Consider the following 19652-nt stretch of genomic DNA (forward strand, 5'->3'; position numbering starts at 1 on the left):
TCACACCTGTGGTGCATCCTGGGGGCTCGGGAGCGGTGCACTGACCTGAAATGACTGTTCGGTGCACTGTTTTCAAATGAAAGTTTGAAAGTTCCGCCCCACACACAAAGTCAAGGAGACCCTGCATAACAGAAGTGAGATGTGGAAACAATCCAACATATCAAAGGCTCACACCTTCAAGAGCAGATTTACAAAATGTTGCATTAATCTCTGATGCGATCTTGTACTATGAAACTGCTCCTTTCTATCAGATCCTGTGTTTTATGTCTTAACAAGGTAACCAAGATTCAAACTGGCTACGCACAGTTACTAACATTTGCTGTTCCAGCCACGGAACGGAGCCACTGGGTCCTGAGCTGGGGAGACGGCCCTGGAGGACTGAAATCCAACAGCGTCAGGTCCTCCTGCGGACCCAAGACCCACACAATTTCCCCTCTGGCAGGCAGCAGGGCCCGTCGCAGAAAATGCCCGACATTTTTACAAAGTCCTAAGGACTCGGTGGGGGCCGGGGTGGCGGTGTGGAAGGCCCAGGAGTCCAGACACAAGGGGGAGCATGCCCTTGGAGGCCACGCCTGCCCCAGGCCTGGCTGAATCCTGGGGGCAGCACAGGAGGCTTGGGGCTCTCTGTAACTCAGGGCACACAGCGGCTGGGGTCTGTGGGAACAGGTAGACCAGGAGAAACCACCCATGGCCCTAATTCTGCCTGATGCCAGGCAGGTGTCCCTGCTGTGGGGACATGGACCCACGTGCATTTGGGGCACTGAGGATGAGGGTGGGGTGCTGCCTTGGGGAGCGGGGGTGGGGGGCATATAAAGCCTGCACTGAGGACCATGGCGGGGGGCGGCGCAGGAGGCCCAGCTTGGCTGTCTTTTGTCTGGGGCTTAGGGAACAGGATCGTACCCAGGCTAAAAGGTCAAATGCACTGTGGTTATGTAACGTTTTAGCATCAGGGGCAGCGGGGTGAAGGAAACTCTCCCGTTAGTCTACAATTATTTCAAAATAAAGAGTTTTTAAAAACTAACAGAGGTGAGGAGCAGCTTACACAGCTGTGTCCTTTGCACATCCTCCAGCGTGGGGAAGGGGACGGGACCAGCCCCGCAAACAGTCCCCTGCTGCTCCGCCTTGACCTCCAGCCTAAGAACGGCCGGCACCAAGTAATAACCGCGAGAACACGCGCATCCCAGCTCAGACAGATGCCCCGACAGGCACGGAGCTCCCGCGCGCAGAGGGCCCGGCGCTCCCACGAAGGAAACACGACAGCCCTGGAGCAGGGGGACCTTTCGCTCCGCTCCCGAGGAAAGAACTGGACAAAACCGTTCAGCGGCTGCCCGGACACGCCGCCCAGAGCGAGCTGTTCTGTAGACAGACCGCGTAGCCAAGGATCCGGGGCGGCAGGGGCCGCCCACCTTAGTCAGGGGGTGTCCGTGGTGAAAGCCCCCAGCGGGGGAATTTAGCCACCCCCTCCTTGTCATGAAGGACCCTTCAGCCAGACCTCAACGCCTGAGAAGTGACTTGAGGACAAGACCGAGAGCAGCCACGTGTCCATCAGGACGGACAGGTCCGAGAACGCGCGTGCGTGTGCGGGGGCGCGCGCACGGACACGCGGAGAGATTTAGGGAATGGAGAAAAGCACAGGCGTATTACGTTAAAAAGCCGTGGGTAGAACAGTGGGGAGAGCGCCCCCCTTTGTGATGGCAGAGAGGGGTGGAAGAGAACACGTGCGTGCGCGCGGGCAAGCGGCGGGTCCAGTTACTGCGTCGTAGATCTGCACACGCACGACGGCCCCTCCCAGAGCCTCCCCTGCAAACCCCGGGGGCTGCGGGGGCAGGAGGGAGACGCGGCTCTGTACCGCCCTTAGCATCTCTGAATTCTGACCCGGGGATTTATTATGTACTCAGAAACATCAGCTCGGAAACCTCCTGAAATCGTCAGCAGCTGCTGCTGGGGAGGCCAGGGCTCCAGCTCGTGAGTCCCTCAGGGTTCCGCAGCATGTGGCACAGAGCAGACGTCATTAATGCGCGATGAATGAATGAATGAGAGGCCTCACCCTGAAGGTGAGCACCGCACAGGCCTCTGCAGCTTGTCTTACCCCCACCCCCAGGATAGCTGTGGTGGCCACAGCCTTTGGTGTCCAGTGCAAACTGAGCCCCAGGACGGGACCTCTGCTCCAGGGAGACGTTCCCCGGACACACCCCAGGACTTGTGCGCACCTCCACCTGTCCCTTTCCCTCTCTGCTCAGCCCATCACTGTGTTCTCATCAGGGTGGCTGCCCACCAGTGTCAGGTGGGGCGAGCGTCCCAGTCCGCTCTTGGGCAGTGCCCGCCAAACCCTCCCCCCATCCTGAGGTCCAGGTGAGCAGAGACACCTACAGATGGGTCCCCAGAGCTCTGGAGCCAGGATGTTATGTGTCCACTCGGCTAAGCCGTAGTAGACCCCAGGGACTCAACCAAACGCTAATCTAGGAGTTGCTGGAAAGGCATTTTATAAATGGGGTGAGCATCCACAGTCAGCTGACCTCGCTAACGGAGATGACCCCCCTGGCAGGGTGGGCTTCCAAAAATCTCCTAGTGTATGTGTAAATGTGCTCCTGGCTCCACCTCTCTGAGCCCTAAGGGACACAGTGGGCTGGAAGGCTGGAGTGTGGGGGCCCCTTCCCTGCTCTACCCCAAGGAGCTTCAGCTGGTCCATTTTTTAGATCAAGGTGGGGTCTATGTAAGGTATTCTTTTAATTAAGCGTTCTCTGCTAAAAATAAAGTTTGCAAACCACTGATGGAGCCAAGCCTCATCAATGCCCAGAAGGAGGCCCTGCGGCGGAGGAAGGAGGAGGCCCAGCTGGTCAAGGGCAAAGCCAAGGGAAGCCGGGGCGCTGCACCAGCCCCCAGCCCCCAGCCTCCTGTGTGGCTGCGGCTCAGCCCGTCCCTGTCCTGTTGACCACGTGGGCATGGAGCTGGCCTACACTGCAGGCAGGGGTGGGACAGAGACTTGGCAGGGAGCCCCCTGCAGCCATGCCTGGCAGCCCAGCTCCTCTCCTGCATCCATCCCTGGCAGGCAGCCCCAGCTCCGTCATCAACCACCCAGGGTGGATGGAGCCTCACTCCTGGAAGATTCCAGAACAATCTGCTTCCACAGTTCCCTTTCCTTCTCATGAAGTGGGGGAGCAGGCTGGGGTCAGGAAGCCAGTGGCCTCTTCTTTCTCTGACCTGCAGTGACTTGGGGTGGGGCTCCAGGTCGTTTTCCTGAGGCTGAGCCCCCACACTCACCCCCAGTCGTGCATTTGGGACCCTCAGGGGAAGGGTTGGCTGTGGTGACCCTGAGGACTTGGGGGACGCTGCCTGCCTGCCGCAGTGATGCGGAACTGGGCACTCTGTGGGCAGCACTAAAAGACAGGCCAACCCCACACCAGAGACCCCAGGCACTCTGGAGCCCCCAGCATGCATGCCCTGAGGGGTCTGCCCTCCCTTCCAGGGAATCCAGCAAGGGCGGCCCTCAGAACTGGCTTGGGTGACCCGGGGCGAGCCAGGGAACTGCGCGGTCTGGGGGCTGCAGAAGCAGCTCGGCTGGTCTCCTACAGCACCACCACCCCCCTCCCGCCACCGCCAGGCGCCCTGGGGCAGGCATATGGAGTGAATTTGGCCTTGCCCTAACCGAAGTCTGCCCTCAGTTTCTGGGAGGTGCTCTCCGAAACCTTGGAACGTCCAGCCTGGTAGGAGTACCTTTGTTTACCTGGGGGCCTCAGGCATGCCAAACAGTGACCATGTACTTTCGGGCAGGGGTCTTCAGGTCATGGGGTATCAGTTGACTTCAAAAAGAGCTGGAGACTGAGGTCAGCTGCTTGCACAATCAGTCAATCGATCAATGAATCGTGCCTATGCAATGAGGCATTGGAGCCCCGGTAAAGACTCAGGACAGGGCGTCCCGTCCGCGTGCTCCGTGTATACCGACCACATTCGATGCTGGGAGGGCACACCGTACCGACTCCACGCGCGTGGACAGGGAAGCTTCTCGTGCACAGTGTGTCCTGAGCTTCTGCTCCGCGCCCCTCCCCGTGGCTGCTCCTTTCCCTGAGCGTGACCGCTCTGGTGGGTTCTGAGCATCTTTCCAGTGAATCATAGGACTTGCGGGTGGTCTTGGGGACCACAAACTTGCCACTGGTGTCAGAGTGAGGGCTTCTTGTGTGGACTGTTCCCTCCAACCTATATCCGGTGAACCCTGGGCCTTGCCCACCCCCCGGGCCCCACCTGGGACAGCCCCAGATGTCTGGGGGGCTGGGATCATTCACTTGCTCCTCTGAATGCAAACGACTGTATTCTCGGGCCGGAGGCAAGTGGGAGAGGGCGTCTGGGAACATCTAACTGAGCACTGGCCACTGCCCTCCGGGACCGCGTTTCCTTCGCTGGAGAACAGCTCTGGGCAGCGCTGGGGTGGAGCCCTACCTCTGCCCCCTCCCAGGACCACACTGCGGTCACACTGGGGGGCCGGCCCACGGCTCCACCTCTACCCGGTGGCCAGGCTCGGCTTCAGGGACATCTGCCCAGACCTTGAATTTCAAGCAGAATCAAAGGCTTTTTAGAGTTTGGGCAAAAAATCTTGTGATTTTTTTTTTTTTTTCAAATAGTTTGGGCTTGGCAAGTCCCAAGCTGTGCTGTGCCAAGCGCTCCTTCCTCCTATAATTTAAAGAAGGAAAAAAAAAAAAAAAACCACTGTACATTTCAAGGGAAACCGGTCTGTGTGCCGCCAATCCCACCACAGTCATCAAACTCACGGCCTGGAGAATCTACTCCGTGTCGAAGAGCCTCCCGGAGCCTCCTCCCCAGCTTGGTGACTTCCTATTTTATTTTATTTTATTTTCATCTGTCAATGAGGCGCTGCCCGTGCAGGGAGTCAGGAGCCAGCCCAGGCCGCAGGTGGCCAGGTGGGGCTTGCCAAGAACCCTCCCCAGGGAACCCAGCCACACCCCAGCCTGCGCGGAGATCCTGGGCTCTGAGGCCTGCCCCCACCCTGCTGTCCACTGCACAGGTCAGGAATCCACCAGCCACTTGCCTGAGCCCTCCCAGTGTGCTGGGACAGACGCGGGCCAGCCGACACCCCCCACATACCCAAAAGGCCCAGGCAGGCTCTGCTCGGTATTTTGGGGACACTTAGGGAGGGGCTGCCCTACTTCTGTGAGGACTGAGGGGGGAGCATGAGGAAGGCCTTGGGGTCACGGCCAATGCTGGGCCTGAGTCTTGCTTCATGAGAAGTCCCCCAGAAAATGGGGTGAAGGATGAAGGATAGAGGAGGGTCTCCTGCGCGAGCAGGTGCCAGGCATGGGGGCTCTGGAAGGGTCAAGACCCCTGGCTGGGCTCTCAGGACATGCAGGCAGGAGCCCCAAGAGGCAGACACCTGGCCAGGAGCTTACAAGGCTCCTCCCTGAGGTTCCACGTCCTGCATTAGTGTGTTTTCTGTGGACTTCAGTGGAGGATGGGACTGGTCCTTGCAGGGCCCCAGGCCATCTGCAAATGGGCCCCACATCCCTGTGTCATGACAGGGCACCAAGCCTGTTTACAGGGCAAGGAGCCAAGCGGCCACAACTTGGAGCAGCAGTTTCTGCTCTGATTAAGGGGTGAGTGTCCTCATACCCTCCGTGTGCCCCATCCTGCGGGTCTACCCAGGGAGCAGAAGCCTGCAGGCACACCAAGCCCCCAAAAGCTGTGCCCAGAACAGCACCCGGGCCTCAAGACGGCCATCTCCATCCTCCAGCCTTCAGGTGGCACGTAGCTGTGCTCCTGCAAGTACTTCCCAGTGACCAATTGTATAAAGATGTGGGAGGAGGGGCTGCAGGCCCCGGGCAGGAGCCCTCCGCCTGAGCAGGTGGAGGATGTGGAATCCCCCCTGGAGACCCCCACCCATTTCCAGGTCACCCTGGGAAAGGCCAGGCCTCCAGGCTGCCTGCGGCAGGATGGTGCTGCCAAGAGCACGCACGACGCTGACTGAGGCTGAGAGACCACGGGAAGCCCAGAGGGAGGGCGGGAGGCAGCCGGCTCCACAGGGAACTTGCCAGACTGCAAGACATCCAGCACCAACAGCCGGCTGCGGTAGGCCAGGCCGACAGGGGCCGTCGGTCACACCCCGGCCAAACAGCAGTCAGAGAGAGACGGGATGCTGCCACTGGGTCCCTCCCACCCACAGACACAGGGACATGGATGCCTGCCCCGAGCCTGGGGGAGGCCCCCCGAGCAGAAGTCAGCCAGACCGTCAGAACTGAAGGGCTGGGGGCTGACCGTAGCAAACCAAGGCCAGGACGCTGTTAAAGATGCTTCCATTTCAGGGCGCCTGGGTGGCTCATCGGTTAAGTGTCTGACTTTGGCTCAGGTCATGATCTCAGGGTCCTGGGATCGAGCCCCGCATCGGGCTCTCTGCTCAGCGGGGAGCCTGCTTCTCCCTCTCCCGCTCCCCCAGCTTGTGCATGCTCTGTCTCTGTTAAATAAATAAACAAACAACTAAATCTTTAAAAAAAAAAAATGCTTCCGTTTCAAGTCAGGTTCAAACCTGGAATGCAGGGATGGTTCAGCATCAGCGACTCTAAGAATATAATTCACAGCAGTGAGAAGAGAGAAGAGAAATGATGCAATCATCAAAGCAGATGCAGAAAAACTCCATGTCCTTCCCTACTAAAATTTATAAAAACAAACCTCTTAGCAAGTAAAGCATAGAGGAAAACCTCCGTAACTTGATAAAGATTTCTTCTAGAAACCTCCCACTGACATCATGATGAGCAGTAGAACTTTAAAAAGAAGTCAGGAAGAAAATAACAAGTGTCTTCATGATTGTCAAAATTTTTAAATATTTCATCATCCACCAATATTTTACCGGAGATCCCAGTCGAGATAATAATATGTTAAAAAGGAAAGAAAAGACAGAAATATTTGGAAATTAAAAGGTCAAGTTCTGACTAATTGTAGATGCTACCAAGAAATCAGAAGACAGGGCACCTGGGTGGCTCAGTTGGTTAAGCGACTGCCTTCAGCTCAGGTCATGATCCTGGAGTCCTGGGATCGAGTCCCACATCGGGCTCCCGGCTCAGTGGGGAGTCTGCTTCTCCCTCTGACCCTCTCCCCTCTCATGCTCTTTCTCTCTCTCTCTCTCTCAAATAAATAAATAAATAAATAAAATCTTTTAAAAAAAAAAAGAAAGAAAGAAATCCTTGTTTAGAAAAAAAGAAAGAAATCAGAAGACAGTCAACTGAAATCTTATTAGAACTAGTCAGATAATCGGGGCGCCCAGCTGGCTGAGTCCACAGAGCGAGCGCTTCCTGATCTTGGGGCCATGAGTTCGAGCCCCATGGTGGGTGTGGAGCCAACTTAAACAAAAAAAGAATTAATTGGGTGATCTAGTCAGATTGAGTCAGATTGGAAGATCAGTGTTCCACAGTCACAACCTGTCCTGAACACAGCAACAACCCATGGAAATACATTGTCAAAAATACTGCTCCTAGCAGCCAAAAACGTCTAAAAATAAACCCCAAAATTTAAAAGTCTGATGAGGAAAAGTATAAAACTTTACTGAAAAGCAATAAAAAAGTGAATAAGAAGAAAAATTTGAAATATATAGAATTCTCAATTTTGAGGGAAAGAGAAATCAGTTCTCCTAAGCACTTATCTACAAATTCAAGGCAATTCTCATCTGTTATTTATGGGATTTGACAGGTTGGATCCAAAGTTCTTATGGAGGAGGACATCTGAACGACTAGGCAAGAAATTTTCAAAGCTAAGAAATATATGTCCTGTAAAACTACCGTGTTCATGTCAGTGTGGCCTCAGCCCAGACAGAAATATACAGAAAAATCAGAGGATAAGAGCCCAGAAATAGATCTGTGTATGTTGGAATCGTATTTCCTGGCATTTCATCAGTGGAGGGCGGGGAGGGAGGTCTGCAGCACAGATTCCAGGCAAGAGCCGGATCTTTAATCCATAAAGAGGGCCTCCAAAATCAATACGACGAAGACCAACAATGGCAGCACGCTTGAGTAGACAGGCCACGAGTTGGAGAAAACACGCTCCGCTTCCCCATCCTCAGGGAGCACACACACACACAGAGAACCTCCCGAGACAGCACCTCTCGCCCCCAGGTGGGCAAACAACAAGCACCTACGCGAACACGAGCTTCCCTGACCTGGTCCCTTTGGAGGCCAGCTGGGCCGTATCTATTGAAAATATTAAGATGCACATCCCATAGCTCAGCGGACGTGTTTCGGAGTATCTATCCTATAGAAACAGTGGCGTGTGCTCACAGAAAGCCCCCTGTGAGGCTTTAATGTCATTTTGTTTGAAATATCAACACTCTAGAGCAGAGGCGTGGTTTCACCGCGGGAAAATGCAGCCATTTTGCAGAATGTAGGCAACGCATTGCAAATAACCAAGGCGATCTGTAGGTACAAATGCGGGAAGACCACCGGGACTTTCAGTGTAGTTAAAAAAAAAAAAAAAAAAGCTGCACAACAATATGCCTGATCATCCTGAACAGATGTGCCCACGTAAGAACCCAGAGAAACTGGGGCGCCTGGGTGGCTCAGTCGTTAAGCGTCTGCCTTCAGCTCAGGTCATGATCCCAGGGTCCTGGGATCGAGCCCCGCATCAGGCTCCCTGCTCAGCGGGAAGCCTGCTTCTCCCTCTCCCACTCCCCCTGCTTGTGTTCCTGCTCTCGCTGTGTCTCTCTGTCAAATAAATAAATAAAATCTTAAAAAAAAAAAAAAAAAACCAGAGAAAGTTCTAGAAGGGCTTGCCTGCAGTGTTAACCTCAGTCACTCTGGACGGAGGGTGTGATTTGAAAGTGTGAACAGGGACTTTCTTTTTGTTTTTATTATTCATACACTTCTGAATTTGGAATTTTGTTTTAACAATCACACAGACATGCATTACTAGAGTTTGGGGTTTTGTTGGGTTTTTCTAGGTTTTTAGAAAACTTTAAATTCTGGTTTGTTGGTCACACAAACCAGAGGTGGCTGAGAGCAGTCGTCTTCAGCCACTTTGGCCTCCTCCTCCCCCAGCCCCCCACCCTCTCCGACAGGGGCTGCGGCCAGTGCTCCCCTTCCCTGCTGACCCCGTTGAGGGGACAGCCACAGTGCGGGTTCAGATCGGGCGTGTTAACATGGGAGCCCCAGGGTTCCAAGCCCTCCCGCTAATCTCTACATGTGACGTCACTGTAGGTGCCCGGGGTCACTCTGGGTGTTTCTAAGCACTGGAGGGGGGCATGGCCAGCAGGTGAGGTCTCTGTGTGTTGTGCACCCCACAATTAAATCGCAATGCCCAATTCCAGAGAGCTTGAGGGTGCAGCTGTAGAATTGGGCGTTTGTCGAGAATAGCTCCTTCTAGAAATTCTGCAGGCAGGGTGGGAAGGAGCCTGAGGCCGAAGGAAGTGGGCCCGGGGCCGGGGTCTTCCTGAGGCAATGAGAGGAACAGAAAGCACGCTGGATGGTGACCCACTTCTCTGTTAGAAGCTGCACACGTCTGTGCTTCCCACTCGAGCCTCATTCTGAACCTGGCCCTGAGGGGTGTCTCACCCACATAGGAGAGAGGCTTTGGGGGGCCAGTCAATAGCAGTCTTCCTGGCAGGCACAAACCCTGGGGCCGGGCTGTCGGCAAATATCCAGGTACGGACAGAGCACTCGGGTGCTGAGATGGAGCTGAGTCCAGCCTGGGCAAAGGGGACTGTCCCCCTGCCGCAGCCCCCACTGGGAGTTCTGGGCTCAGGAGCCCGAGGCGGGGACAGGGAAGGGGCTTGGTGGGGTGCAGCTGCACTCACCCGTGGCCCCGCCTGGGCTGGGCAGCTGGCCTGCAGGGGAGATGAACAGAGTAACCGAGGCCCGGGCCCACTCCTCTCCACACTCCTGGCCTGCTGTGTGTGGCCCACGCCCTCTCTGGGCTGGTGAGCAACCGGATGAGCACCCGTGGGGCGGCCTCTCGGAAATCTGACATTGTGAGGGCATGGCTTTTGTACGCTGCAAGGGTGGCAATCCATCAGTAGCGGATGGGAAACTAAAAGCAAGCCCCAGAACCCCTGGCCCTCGCCTCTGAGTTTGAGAAGAGCCGCTCTTCCCGGGGAACTTTCTCTGCCCCTACCCCGGCCCCTCCCGAGGGACCCTCCAGAGGCGCCTGCCGTCCCGGCAACCCCCGGCTTCCTGGGACAGACAAGTGCAGTCGGACCAGGGCCGAAGCTACAGTGAGGACCCCCTGACAGGCTGCTCTTTCTCCCTTAACTCCGAGTCCTAGGCTGTCTGCATTCTGGAAGGCGCTCATCAGGACCTAGGCAAGAATGTCGGTGCCCCACCGGGTGCCAAGGATTAATCCAATTTACACTCAGGACATCCCAGTTCTCTTTTGCCTTGTTTTGTTGTTGAGGTAAAATCCACATACCATAAAATTAACCATTTGAAAATGTACAAGTCCTTGCATCGAGCGCATCCGCAGTGTTGTGCAATCATCACTTCTGTCTGGTGGTAAAACATTTTCATCCCTGGGGGTGCCTGCGTGGCTCAGTCGGTGAGGCGTCTGCCTTCGGCTCAGGTCATGATCGCAGGGTCCTGGGATCGAGCCCCGCATCGGGCTCCCTGCTCAGCCAGGAGCCTGCTTCTCCCTCTCCTTCCCGCTCATGCTTTCTCTCTAAAATAAATTTAAAAAATAAAAAAAAATAAAAAAAACACTTTCATCCCCCCAAAAAGAAGCCCCTTCCCCATTCGCAGTCACTCCCTGCTCCCCTGTTCTCCTAGCCCGGGGCCTCACTCAGCTGTGTCTGTGGACCTGCCCTGCTCCGGACATCTCCCGTAAGTGGGATTACACAACGCGGCTTTTGTGTCTGGCTTCTTTCACTGAGCATAACAATGTCAAGGTTCATTCATGCTGCAGTGTGGGTCAGAACTTTATTCCTTTTTGTGGCCAAATAATAGTCCATTGTGTGGATGGACCACACTCTGCTTATCTTTTCATTAGTCGATGGGCATGTGGTTGTTTTTGACTACGGTGAATAATGCTGCTGTGAACATTTGTGCACAAGTTTTTGTCTGAATACCTGTTTTCAATTCTTTGGGGTATATACGCAGGAGAGGAATGGCTCGGTCAAATGATAGCTCTATGTTTCACTTTTAGGAAGCACCAAACTTGTTTCCCACCGCGGCTGCCCCATTTCCCGTTCCCGTGAGCAGTGCACGAGGGGGCCAGACCCTCCACATCCCGGCCAACACTACTTTCCACCTTATCCCAGTTGTCCTAGTGGGGATGACGTGGCATCTCACGGGGCCTCGAGTTGCGTTTCCCTGATGACTGACGATGTGGAGCCTCTGCTCATGGGCTTTTGTCCATTTACGTATTTTCTCTGGAAAAATGTCTGTTCCCGTCCTCTGCCCATTTTTCAATAGGATTGTTTGACCTTTTGTTGCTGAGCTGTAAGAATCCGTTCTAGATCCTGAATACAAGATCTTTATCAGGGATGTGATCTGCAAACGTTTTCTCCCGAGCGCGGGCAGGCTTTTCACTCTCTCCATGCCCAGAAGTCTTTAATGTTGACAGCCCAATTTATCGAGCTTTTTCTTGGCTGTCTCTGCTTTGGTGTCATAGCTAAGAAACTAGTCCAAGTCCAAGGCCGTGAAGATTCCCCCCAGTGTTTTCTTCTGAGAGTTTTTACAGTTTTGGCTTTTCTGTGCAGGTCTCTGATCCATTTCGAATTCATTTGTGTGTGTGGCGTGAGGTAGGGCCCAGCGCCACCTGTTGAAAGGACTGTTCTTGTTGGATGGCCTGGCACCTCGTGGAGGATCAGCGGGCCGTCCACGTACTGGGCTTATTTCTGACTTTCCGCTCTAGTCCAGTGGTCTAGAGGTTTACCTTTAGCCAATATCACGCCGTTTCAACTTGTTTTGTAGCAGTGCAGTAAGTTTTTAAATTGGGAAGTCTAAGCCCCTTGGTTTTGTTGGGTTTTTTTTTATAAGATTATTTGGCTAATCAGGGAACAACCTTGTCTTGTGCCCATTTTTCCTGTAAGAACATGGAGGCAGCAAGGACAGGGGCAGCAGGACACTGCGTGTGGTGCCAGGGTGGCTGAGTGGGCTCCGGGGCAGTGCTGGAGGGAATGACAGGAGCGGGCTCCGGGGAGGGTAAGGGCCACGTCTGCAGGTCAGGGGCAGCTGGAGGCCCGGCCCCGCCCTGGCTCCACCCTCCCCTGGCTGACACCCCCAGCGTGCCTCCTCCGGAAGCCGTCCACCTGCCAGAGAGCCCCCTAATCTCCCTGCAAGGCCAGCGCCCTGAGAGGTTCCTGGGCCAAGGCTGAGGGCACGGGGTGGGGGCAGCACCCCCAGCTCCCTCCTCCAGTTCCGGTCCCTCCCCAGCCAGGCCCTCGAGTCAGCCCTGGGGAGCACTTTGATCGGGGGCCCTCAAGAAGGCTGAGCTGCCTGTCTGTCCCCTTCTCTGGAACGGCGTTGCTAGACCCTCACTGAAGGGTGGGCGCTGAGTCAATGCCACCTGTGGCCTCTGGGGAGGGGCCGTTCTGCCTCCAGTGCCTGCCCCTCCCCAGCAAGGGTGGGCCATGGCCGTATCCTGCCCGCCCCCAGAACTGACCTGGGACTGGGGACGTGGGCTGAGCTGACCCAACGGGCCACCTTCCGGCCGCAGGCTGTGCTCACCAGCCTCTCCCTCAGCTCCTCAGCTGTGTCTGGTTCCGGCTCTGTGCCTCCTTCATCCACGGAGATGTCCCTGCTGTGCTTGGGGGGCCCACAGCTGCCCGTGAGCAGTGCCAGGGGCCCGAACCTTCCCTCACCCACCCGACCAGACTATCCCCACCCTCTCCCCTGCCTCTGAGACCAGAAGCCTGCCCCTGTCTTGAAAAGCCCACCCCATCCTGCAGGCCTCAGGGGTCCCACTTCCCCGCTTCAGCCCTGTGTCCCTGGGGTGGGGTGGTCGGGTCAGCATCAGATGTCCTCTCTCACCAGCAGGATTTTACTGTTGCCCAGAGAAACACACAGGCAGACCCAGCATTTCCCATCTGCTGGCCACGGGAGCTGGCACCTTCCCTCAGCCCCGCCTGTCAGTGCCTCCCCCCAGGGTCCACCTTGGGACTTGGCCCCACCGTGCCAAGGTGACAAGAGCCTGCTCATTGGGCTCTGGCAGGACCCCTCTTCAGAGAAGGGTCTTCCCTGTGAGCCCCCAGATTTCCTCCCCACACCCCGGCCCTGCCCTGCGCTGGCCAGCTTCATACAGTGCAGGCTGGTCTGAGCCTCGAGTGGCCCGAGATGGGCCTGGGTCCTCCTCAGCCAGATGGGCAGACCCCCGCCCCTGCCCAGGAGCTGTCAGCAAGACCACGGGAGCCACAACACCTCTTCATCCCCGCCTGCCCCTGCGGCTCCTGGCTCCGGATGGGGGGATGGATGTGGGCCTTCCTGCTCTCTGCTCCTCCAGGGCTGGCTGGCAGGGCTCCCCACCTGGACTCCCTCATGCTCTCTGGCAGCCTCCCTGGGGAAGACCCTGGGAATGACAGCCCCGCATCCCAGGCACCTTCGTCAGGAGCAGCAAAGATCAGGAAGGGAGTTCTGTTTCTTGAGCACAGCTCAGGGGCCACGTGGCCTCCGTGGAGTCACCAAGTCTCTCGTGTTTCGGCATCTTGGCGCACGAGGTGAGCACAGTTCCCACACCTGCGGGATCTCAGAAAGCACTTGGGGGTGAGTGCATGAGGTCACGTCCGTGGACCCCGTGGAGAGCGGTGGGACGCTGTCCAGATGCCGAGGCAGAGGATTTCCCACCAGACCCAGAATGCTGCTGGGTAGCCCTGAGCCCAGCGGGCAGGGGGTACATGGCTGCCACAGAGACCTGTCGCATGCCCAGCATCTGGGATGCATCTGGCCAGACCCAGCCTACGCAATTTTAAGCAATGGTACCGCTTCCGAAGAGCAAGTTGGTGGCTTGTTTTAGATGCTGATTTGTCCCTTTTTAAAAAATGACAAACGGAAACCAGGCTCTCCTCTGGCCTCATGGTGGACTGCTGGTCGCCATGGTGTGGGCAGGACGGGGCCCAGTGCCTGGGCCGCCCCTGCCCTCAGCCAGCTCATCCGGAGGGGCCTCCACAGGAACTCATCTGCACCCTGGAAACCACTCTTTGTTTTGGGGACTGAGCATGCCCTGGGGACAGGCCGGCCCACACCCTGGGAAGGGTAATAAAAGGACAGTGGGTGGCCTCACACAGCAAAGAGTGACTCTCCCCACCCCCCACCCCCGCCAGGTCTCAGGACCCACATCTGCTGGACACAAAGCCCCTCAGCTCCAAACCTCTGGAGCCGGAAGCCACCTCTCAGGCCTGCCCTGAGATTAGGAGAAGGTTCTGGGGGTAATCCCAAGACGTCTGGGGAGCAGTGAAGAGTTTGGTTTGGTTTAGTGGACCGGTCAGGTCAGCTGTGAGGCCGGGAGAGGGCCAGGCCCACATGCAGGGCGGTTAAGAGCTCTCAGGCTTTCCTCTGCGCGAGGCAGGCTTTTGATTGAAGCTGGCCTGGCCGGGCCGACTGAGAAGCTGCAGAGGCCGGGGTCGGCAGAGGCGCAGGGAGGGGAGAGCCGGCAGCCCAGCAGGAAAGCGGCGAGCTTCCGGGGCCCCGGCGCCCAAGGGGGCCGTGCACACGTGTCTGTGTGCCGGGCACACGGGTGCTCTGTCCCAACACGTCAGCCTATGCCTGGGCGCCCCAGGTCCGGGCTTCCCTTCCTCCAGGAGCCCCGGGAGGACCGCAGCCGGCCGCAGGCCAGAGCTGAGTGTGGGGGCCATGTCCTCCAGCTGGCTGTGTGCTCAGACCTGAGAAACCGCCCCCAGCAGCTCCTCCTTGAGGTGCGGCCCCGCCGCCGCCCCTGTGGGTGACCAAGCCTGGCGCTGCCATCGGCTTCCCCTCCCCTGGCTGTGGATGAGAAAGGCATGCCCAGACTTCTGGCTGATCAAAGGGCTTGCTGAGCCCAGCGGGCTGCCGAGGAGCTTCGCCTTGATCCACTGCCCCCAGCAGGGGTTTGGAGAGAGGCGGGCTTGGGTACAGGTAGGACTATGTTTGCAGAATAATGGCACCCAGATTTTCTGCGTCCTGCAAACTCTCCCCGGCTCCTGACCCAAGGGGCAGCCTGCCAGCCTGGGGAGCAAGGCGCTGTGCCACTAAGACTCAGAGCCGAGCTTCTCTGGAGTGCAAACCAGGCCTAGGCTTGGGGGGCCGGGGGGGGGGGCGGTAAATGGGGTGGAGCTTCCAGAGTCCCACTGAGGGTCCAGCAGAGTCACACCAAGGCCGCATTTCTGAGACTCCACACTGGAGCAGTCCCTGGGGGTGGTCTTGGGCCCTGGTCCTTCCTAAGGACAAGAGAACAGTTCAATGAGTGGATATGAGAGACTCCATCCAGAGGTGGGGCAGTGAAGGCCAGAGGGTGGCTCACCTCCTGTCTCCAAGGTCCTGCAGAGCCACTCAGAGGCCGACAGCTTGAGCTTCTGTCCGTTAGAGACTCTGAGTGCCATTGCAGAAAGCCCTGCCTGGCCAAGCCTCCCCCAGGCCCAGTGTCACACCCTGTCCATCAGCCACGCCCTGTGTGCCCCTTCCTCCAGCAGGCTCCACCCCCTGCCGCCCCCGGGTCCCAGCGTCCTGCAGAGCTGCAGGGACCCTGTGTCCTCCGCTCTGGCCCAGGGCATCACACCACCTCCCAGGCCCCCCCCCACGGGTCAGGGTGTTACTGCCCGGCCACCCCCACCCTGTGCCCTCTGACCCCACGCATCTTATTGCCAGCAGGACTCGGCCCTTGTCAGGGGACACAGTTCGCAGTGACATTCTGAGTGGGCACACATGGATGGAAGTGACTTTAACTGTTCAGTCTAATTAGAAACTTGCTTTCAGGGTTACCAAGTCATCACGAGGCCCAACAGAAAAAGATCTCTGTTGCTCCCCAGTAGTGCCACCAACGGGCCACAGCCCGAGGTCCGAGCTCGGTCCCCCTCTGAGCAGTGCGCCCCGTGTGCCCAGACTCCTCCTGGGCAGAGCAGGAAGCAGAGGGCAGAGGGACCCTGAGCCACGGCACGGGCCCTCCAGGACTCAGGCCGCTCCTCCAGAAGAGGAAATGTGGGGGAGCCTGCACACCTCCTCTGACATGACTCTAAGTGGCCCCTTTCTTCCCAGCTCCTCGCTTGGTGTCAGCAGCAGGGCAAATCCAGTGTCCGTCACACGCCGCTGGCTCAAGGAACCCGGGCATTTTCTGTTTTTATGAGTGTGCAAACAACCAGCATGCTGGCACCTTCCACGGCGCTGCCATACGTGTGCGCCCATGGCGGACAGGCCGGCACCCCCCAGCAGAAGGGTGGTCCCATCCCCATGGCTGGGGCAAGGCGCACACACAGGGAGGGCTCTGTCAGCCCCGCACCCCCGCCCCCAGGGCTCCCCCCGGTGAACCCACCCAACCCACAGTGGCTCCTGCCCAGCTGACGGAGGCCGCGTGTGACGGCATGCGGGGCTGGTGAACAGGGTGACACGGACCTGTAGGGCTCAGGTGCTCCCTCCCCAGTGTGACCCAGCCCTGCTCCCGGTGCCCCCAGCTGCTTGCGCCAAGCTGTGCCCTGGCCTGGCCAACGGGCATCCCTCGTCCTGGGCTGTCCTAGACCGGCACGAAATCGAACGTGCAGAGCGGCCGCCCGAGGCAGCCCGGGTCTCGGGAACAGGAGGGCCGGGCCGGCACTTGGGGCAGCTGCTCAGGGGGCTCGTGGCCCGGGATGGAGCTCTCGGCCTCCCACAGTCCCAGAGCTCACCTCTGCAAAACCTCAGGACGCCCCTTGGGTGGGGGGGCAAGGAAGGCTCCGTGGGCCAGACAACCAGAGAGAAGACGGCAAGGGATTCTGCGGCGCGGGCAGCACCCCCTCCCCATATGCCCCCGCAGCCCCCGTCCCCACATCTGGCAGCCTTCAGCAGAGCCACCTCCCGCGGTGACTGCCTAGCGGCCACTACCACCCCCCTGTGCTTGGCCTCCCTGCTCCTTGTCATCAAGGCTTTCTGGCAGGTGCAGCCCCAGCAGAGCCAGGAGGACCACCCCCCCGGCCATGTGCCAGCCCCACGGAGAGGCTCTCCTCACAGCTCTTCTCCTTGCCCGGAGGGCTACTGCAGCGACCTCGCAGGGAGCGGGAAGGCTTTCTCTGAGGGATGGAGCCATGCTACACCTAGGAGGTGCCCCGGCAGGGCCGTCCTGGAAACCTGCCACGTAAGCGTGGCCCATGGACATTCTGGCCACGCTGCTGTCTGAAGACCCGGAAATGCACTGGACACCGACCCCACCCTGAGGAATTTCCCAATCTGGCTGGATTAAGAGATGGCAACAGTGATCACCATAACAACAAGACAGAAAGACCCTCAGGCAGGTTTAAGCCCCAGTCCAGGCTCCCGCCTGACCTGGAAGCACGTGGCCGTGGCCAGAGGTGAGCTCCTATAGACAGGGCCTGGGCCAGTGCTCCTAATCCTCCCAGGGGTGGCCTGAGCCAGGCAGGCATGTGGTGTGGTGGGGGGAGGTGGCCAGGCGGCTGTGCCAGGCGTGGGCAAGAAGGAGTAGGCTTGTGTGTGTGCACTGTTCGGGGGGAGGGGCGGGGGGGCTCTGTGAGTCACCAACATGATGAGGAAGCAGGTGCGTGGGGAGGGCAGGAGGTCTGTGCACTTGGGCTGGGTCCCCACAACCTCCCTCCATACAATGACTCAGTGTCTCTGGGTGAAGGGAGCAGGGCAGGAGACCCCAGGCCCCTTCTGGGGTTGCTGAGTCAACTGCTCAGGGAGGCAGGGGAGGGATGGAGAGCCCCCGACCCCACAGCCCACAGGGCTGGTGTGCCTGCAGGCAGGGGTGGGGAGGTATGGGCAGCGCCCCAGGGGGCTGCTTCCTGCAGGGAGTTCTGAGGTCCAGGCCCTCGGTGCCACGTGGTGGTCATCTCAGTGTCCTCCTGAGGGGGCACCACCAAGGGTGCCGACTTATTTGCTTTCCTCCCATTTCTGCCAGTTAGGCATCTGGGTTCATGACCTGGTGGCCTGGTGGTCTCTGAGGCCTTTGCCCACATGGCAGTGGGGAGAGCAGGAGGCCAGGGGAGGGGCGCAGCAGCTGGGGAAGAAAGAAACGGAGAAGCCCTCCAGACACCGGTGCCCTCGCTTCTTACCTCCCTTCCCACAACCCCCCCCCCCATCCCCACTCCCCTCTGCAGCTAAGGGCGCTGCCTGCCCACTCACTGCACCATCGTGCACGGTGCCCCATCAGCCTCACCGGGAGCTCTCCCGTCAAGCTCTCTGGCCTGCACCCTCTCCTCATCCCCCAGGCTACCTGACCTGTTGTTGGCCCCAAGAGGCCACCTGCCACCGCCCAGCGACCCAAGCCAATAGAGACGTTCTGCCTCGGTCACATTTGCTTCTCCAGGACCCACGCGGAGGGACCAAAAAGCGGCTGACAATCTCCAATAACTAAGTCGTCCGTTGCCTCTCTACAGGGCTGAGAAAGGTGGGGTCTAGTCTCCCAGCGAGTTTCCAGCGTACAGCCCCCCATCCGCCCCCACATAAACCTCAGGTGTGCGCTGGAGCCGTGGGAGAGGCGACTGAAGTGGACGTAGGGGGCGAGGGGCTGGTAAAGGGGTGCAGGCGAGCAGTGGGGGCGGCGCGCAAAGGGGAAGGAGGCGCTGCGGGAGCGGAGGCGCGGGGCGCGCTGCCAGGGTGCAGGGAGGCAGGGCGGGAGCGAGGGGGGCGGAGAAGGGAGGGATGCCGAGTTCGGCTGGGGGCGGGGAAGCCCCTGATAGGCGCGCGGAAGGCGTGATGTCACGTCCGGCGGGGGAAGCCCTGCCTCAGCACCCCCGCCCCCGCCCCCACAGGTGGTGCCGCCGCCCCGGGCGCTGGGCGTGGGGGACCCGCCCTCGGGGACCCCGCCGCGGCCCGCGCGCTCCCCGGCCGCCCCGCCTCCCTCGGGCGGTCCGCAGCTCTGCGCGATCCGGCGGGTCCAGGCCCTGGGGGGGCTGCAGGAGCGCGCGCTGCGCCCCGCGTCGCGCCCCGCGCCGCGCCCGGCCGCGCAGCTCCCCGCCCCGCCCGCTCCGCGCGCCCCGCCCCTGCTCGCCCCGCCCCGCCCCCTCCCCGGCAGCCGAGGGGCCGGGCCGCCGGCAGGGGAGGCGCCGAGCCGGGACTGCGCGCTCGCCCGACGCGCTCTGTGCCGCCCGACCGAGCGGCCGGACCTCGCGCCCCGCGCGCCCCGCGCCGCCGGCTTTTGTTGTCGCCGCCTCCTCGGCCGCCGCCTCCTGCGGACCGCGAGCCGCACGCGCCGGGACCTTGGCTCTGCCCTTCGCGGGCGGGGGCTGTGCGGCCCCGGGCGGGATCCGAGGGAGGCGCGGGCGGGCGGCCGGGGCGCCCCGGCCCCGCCATGGAGCTGCGGGCCCGAGGCTGGTGGCTGCTTTGCGCGGCCGCCGCGCTGGCCGCCTGCGCCCGCGGGGACCCAGCCAGCAAGAGCCGGAGCTGCAGCGAAGTCCGCCAGATCTACGGAGCCAAGGGCTTCAGCCTGAGCGACGTGCCCCAGGCGGAGATCTCGGGTAAGTGAGGGCGCGGCACCGGGGGCCCCGGACCCCGGCGTGTCCGGGTCTCTCCTGCGTACTCCTGCTCTCCCCTGGTCTGCCCTGCACCCGGATCGCGCCG

The 19652-nt window shown here is 59.3% G+C and overlaps 1 protein-coding gene across 1 annotated transcript in view; it reads left to right on the forward strand.

Annotated features, from left to right (window-relative positions):
- Nucleotides 1–19121: 19121 nt before the first annotated feature.
- GPC1 (glypican 1) overlaps nucleotides 19122–19652 on the forward strand; it is a 28748-nt gene continuing 28217 nt past the window's right edge. Inside the window, exon 1 of the mRNA XM_036117605.2 lies at nucleotides 19122–19549. Coding sequence (XP_035973498.1) covers nucleotides 19384–19549 — 166 coding nt within the window. The 5' untranslated portion in view covers nucleotides 19122–19383. The remainder of the gene's footprint in view (nucleotides 19550–19652) is intronic.

The sequence above is a fragment of the Halichoerus grypus genome, chromosome 4 (assembly GCF_964656455.1).
Source record: "Halichoerus grypus chromosome 4, mHalGry1.hap1.1, whole genome shotgun sequence".
NCBI lineage: Eukaryota > Metazoa > Chordata > Mammalia > Carnivora > Phocidae > Halichoerus > Halichoerus grypus.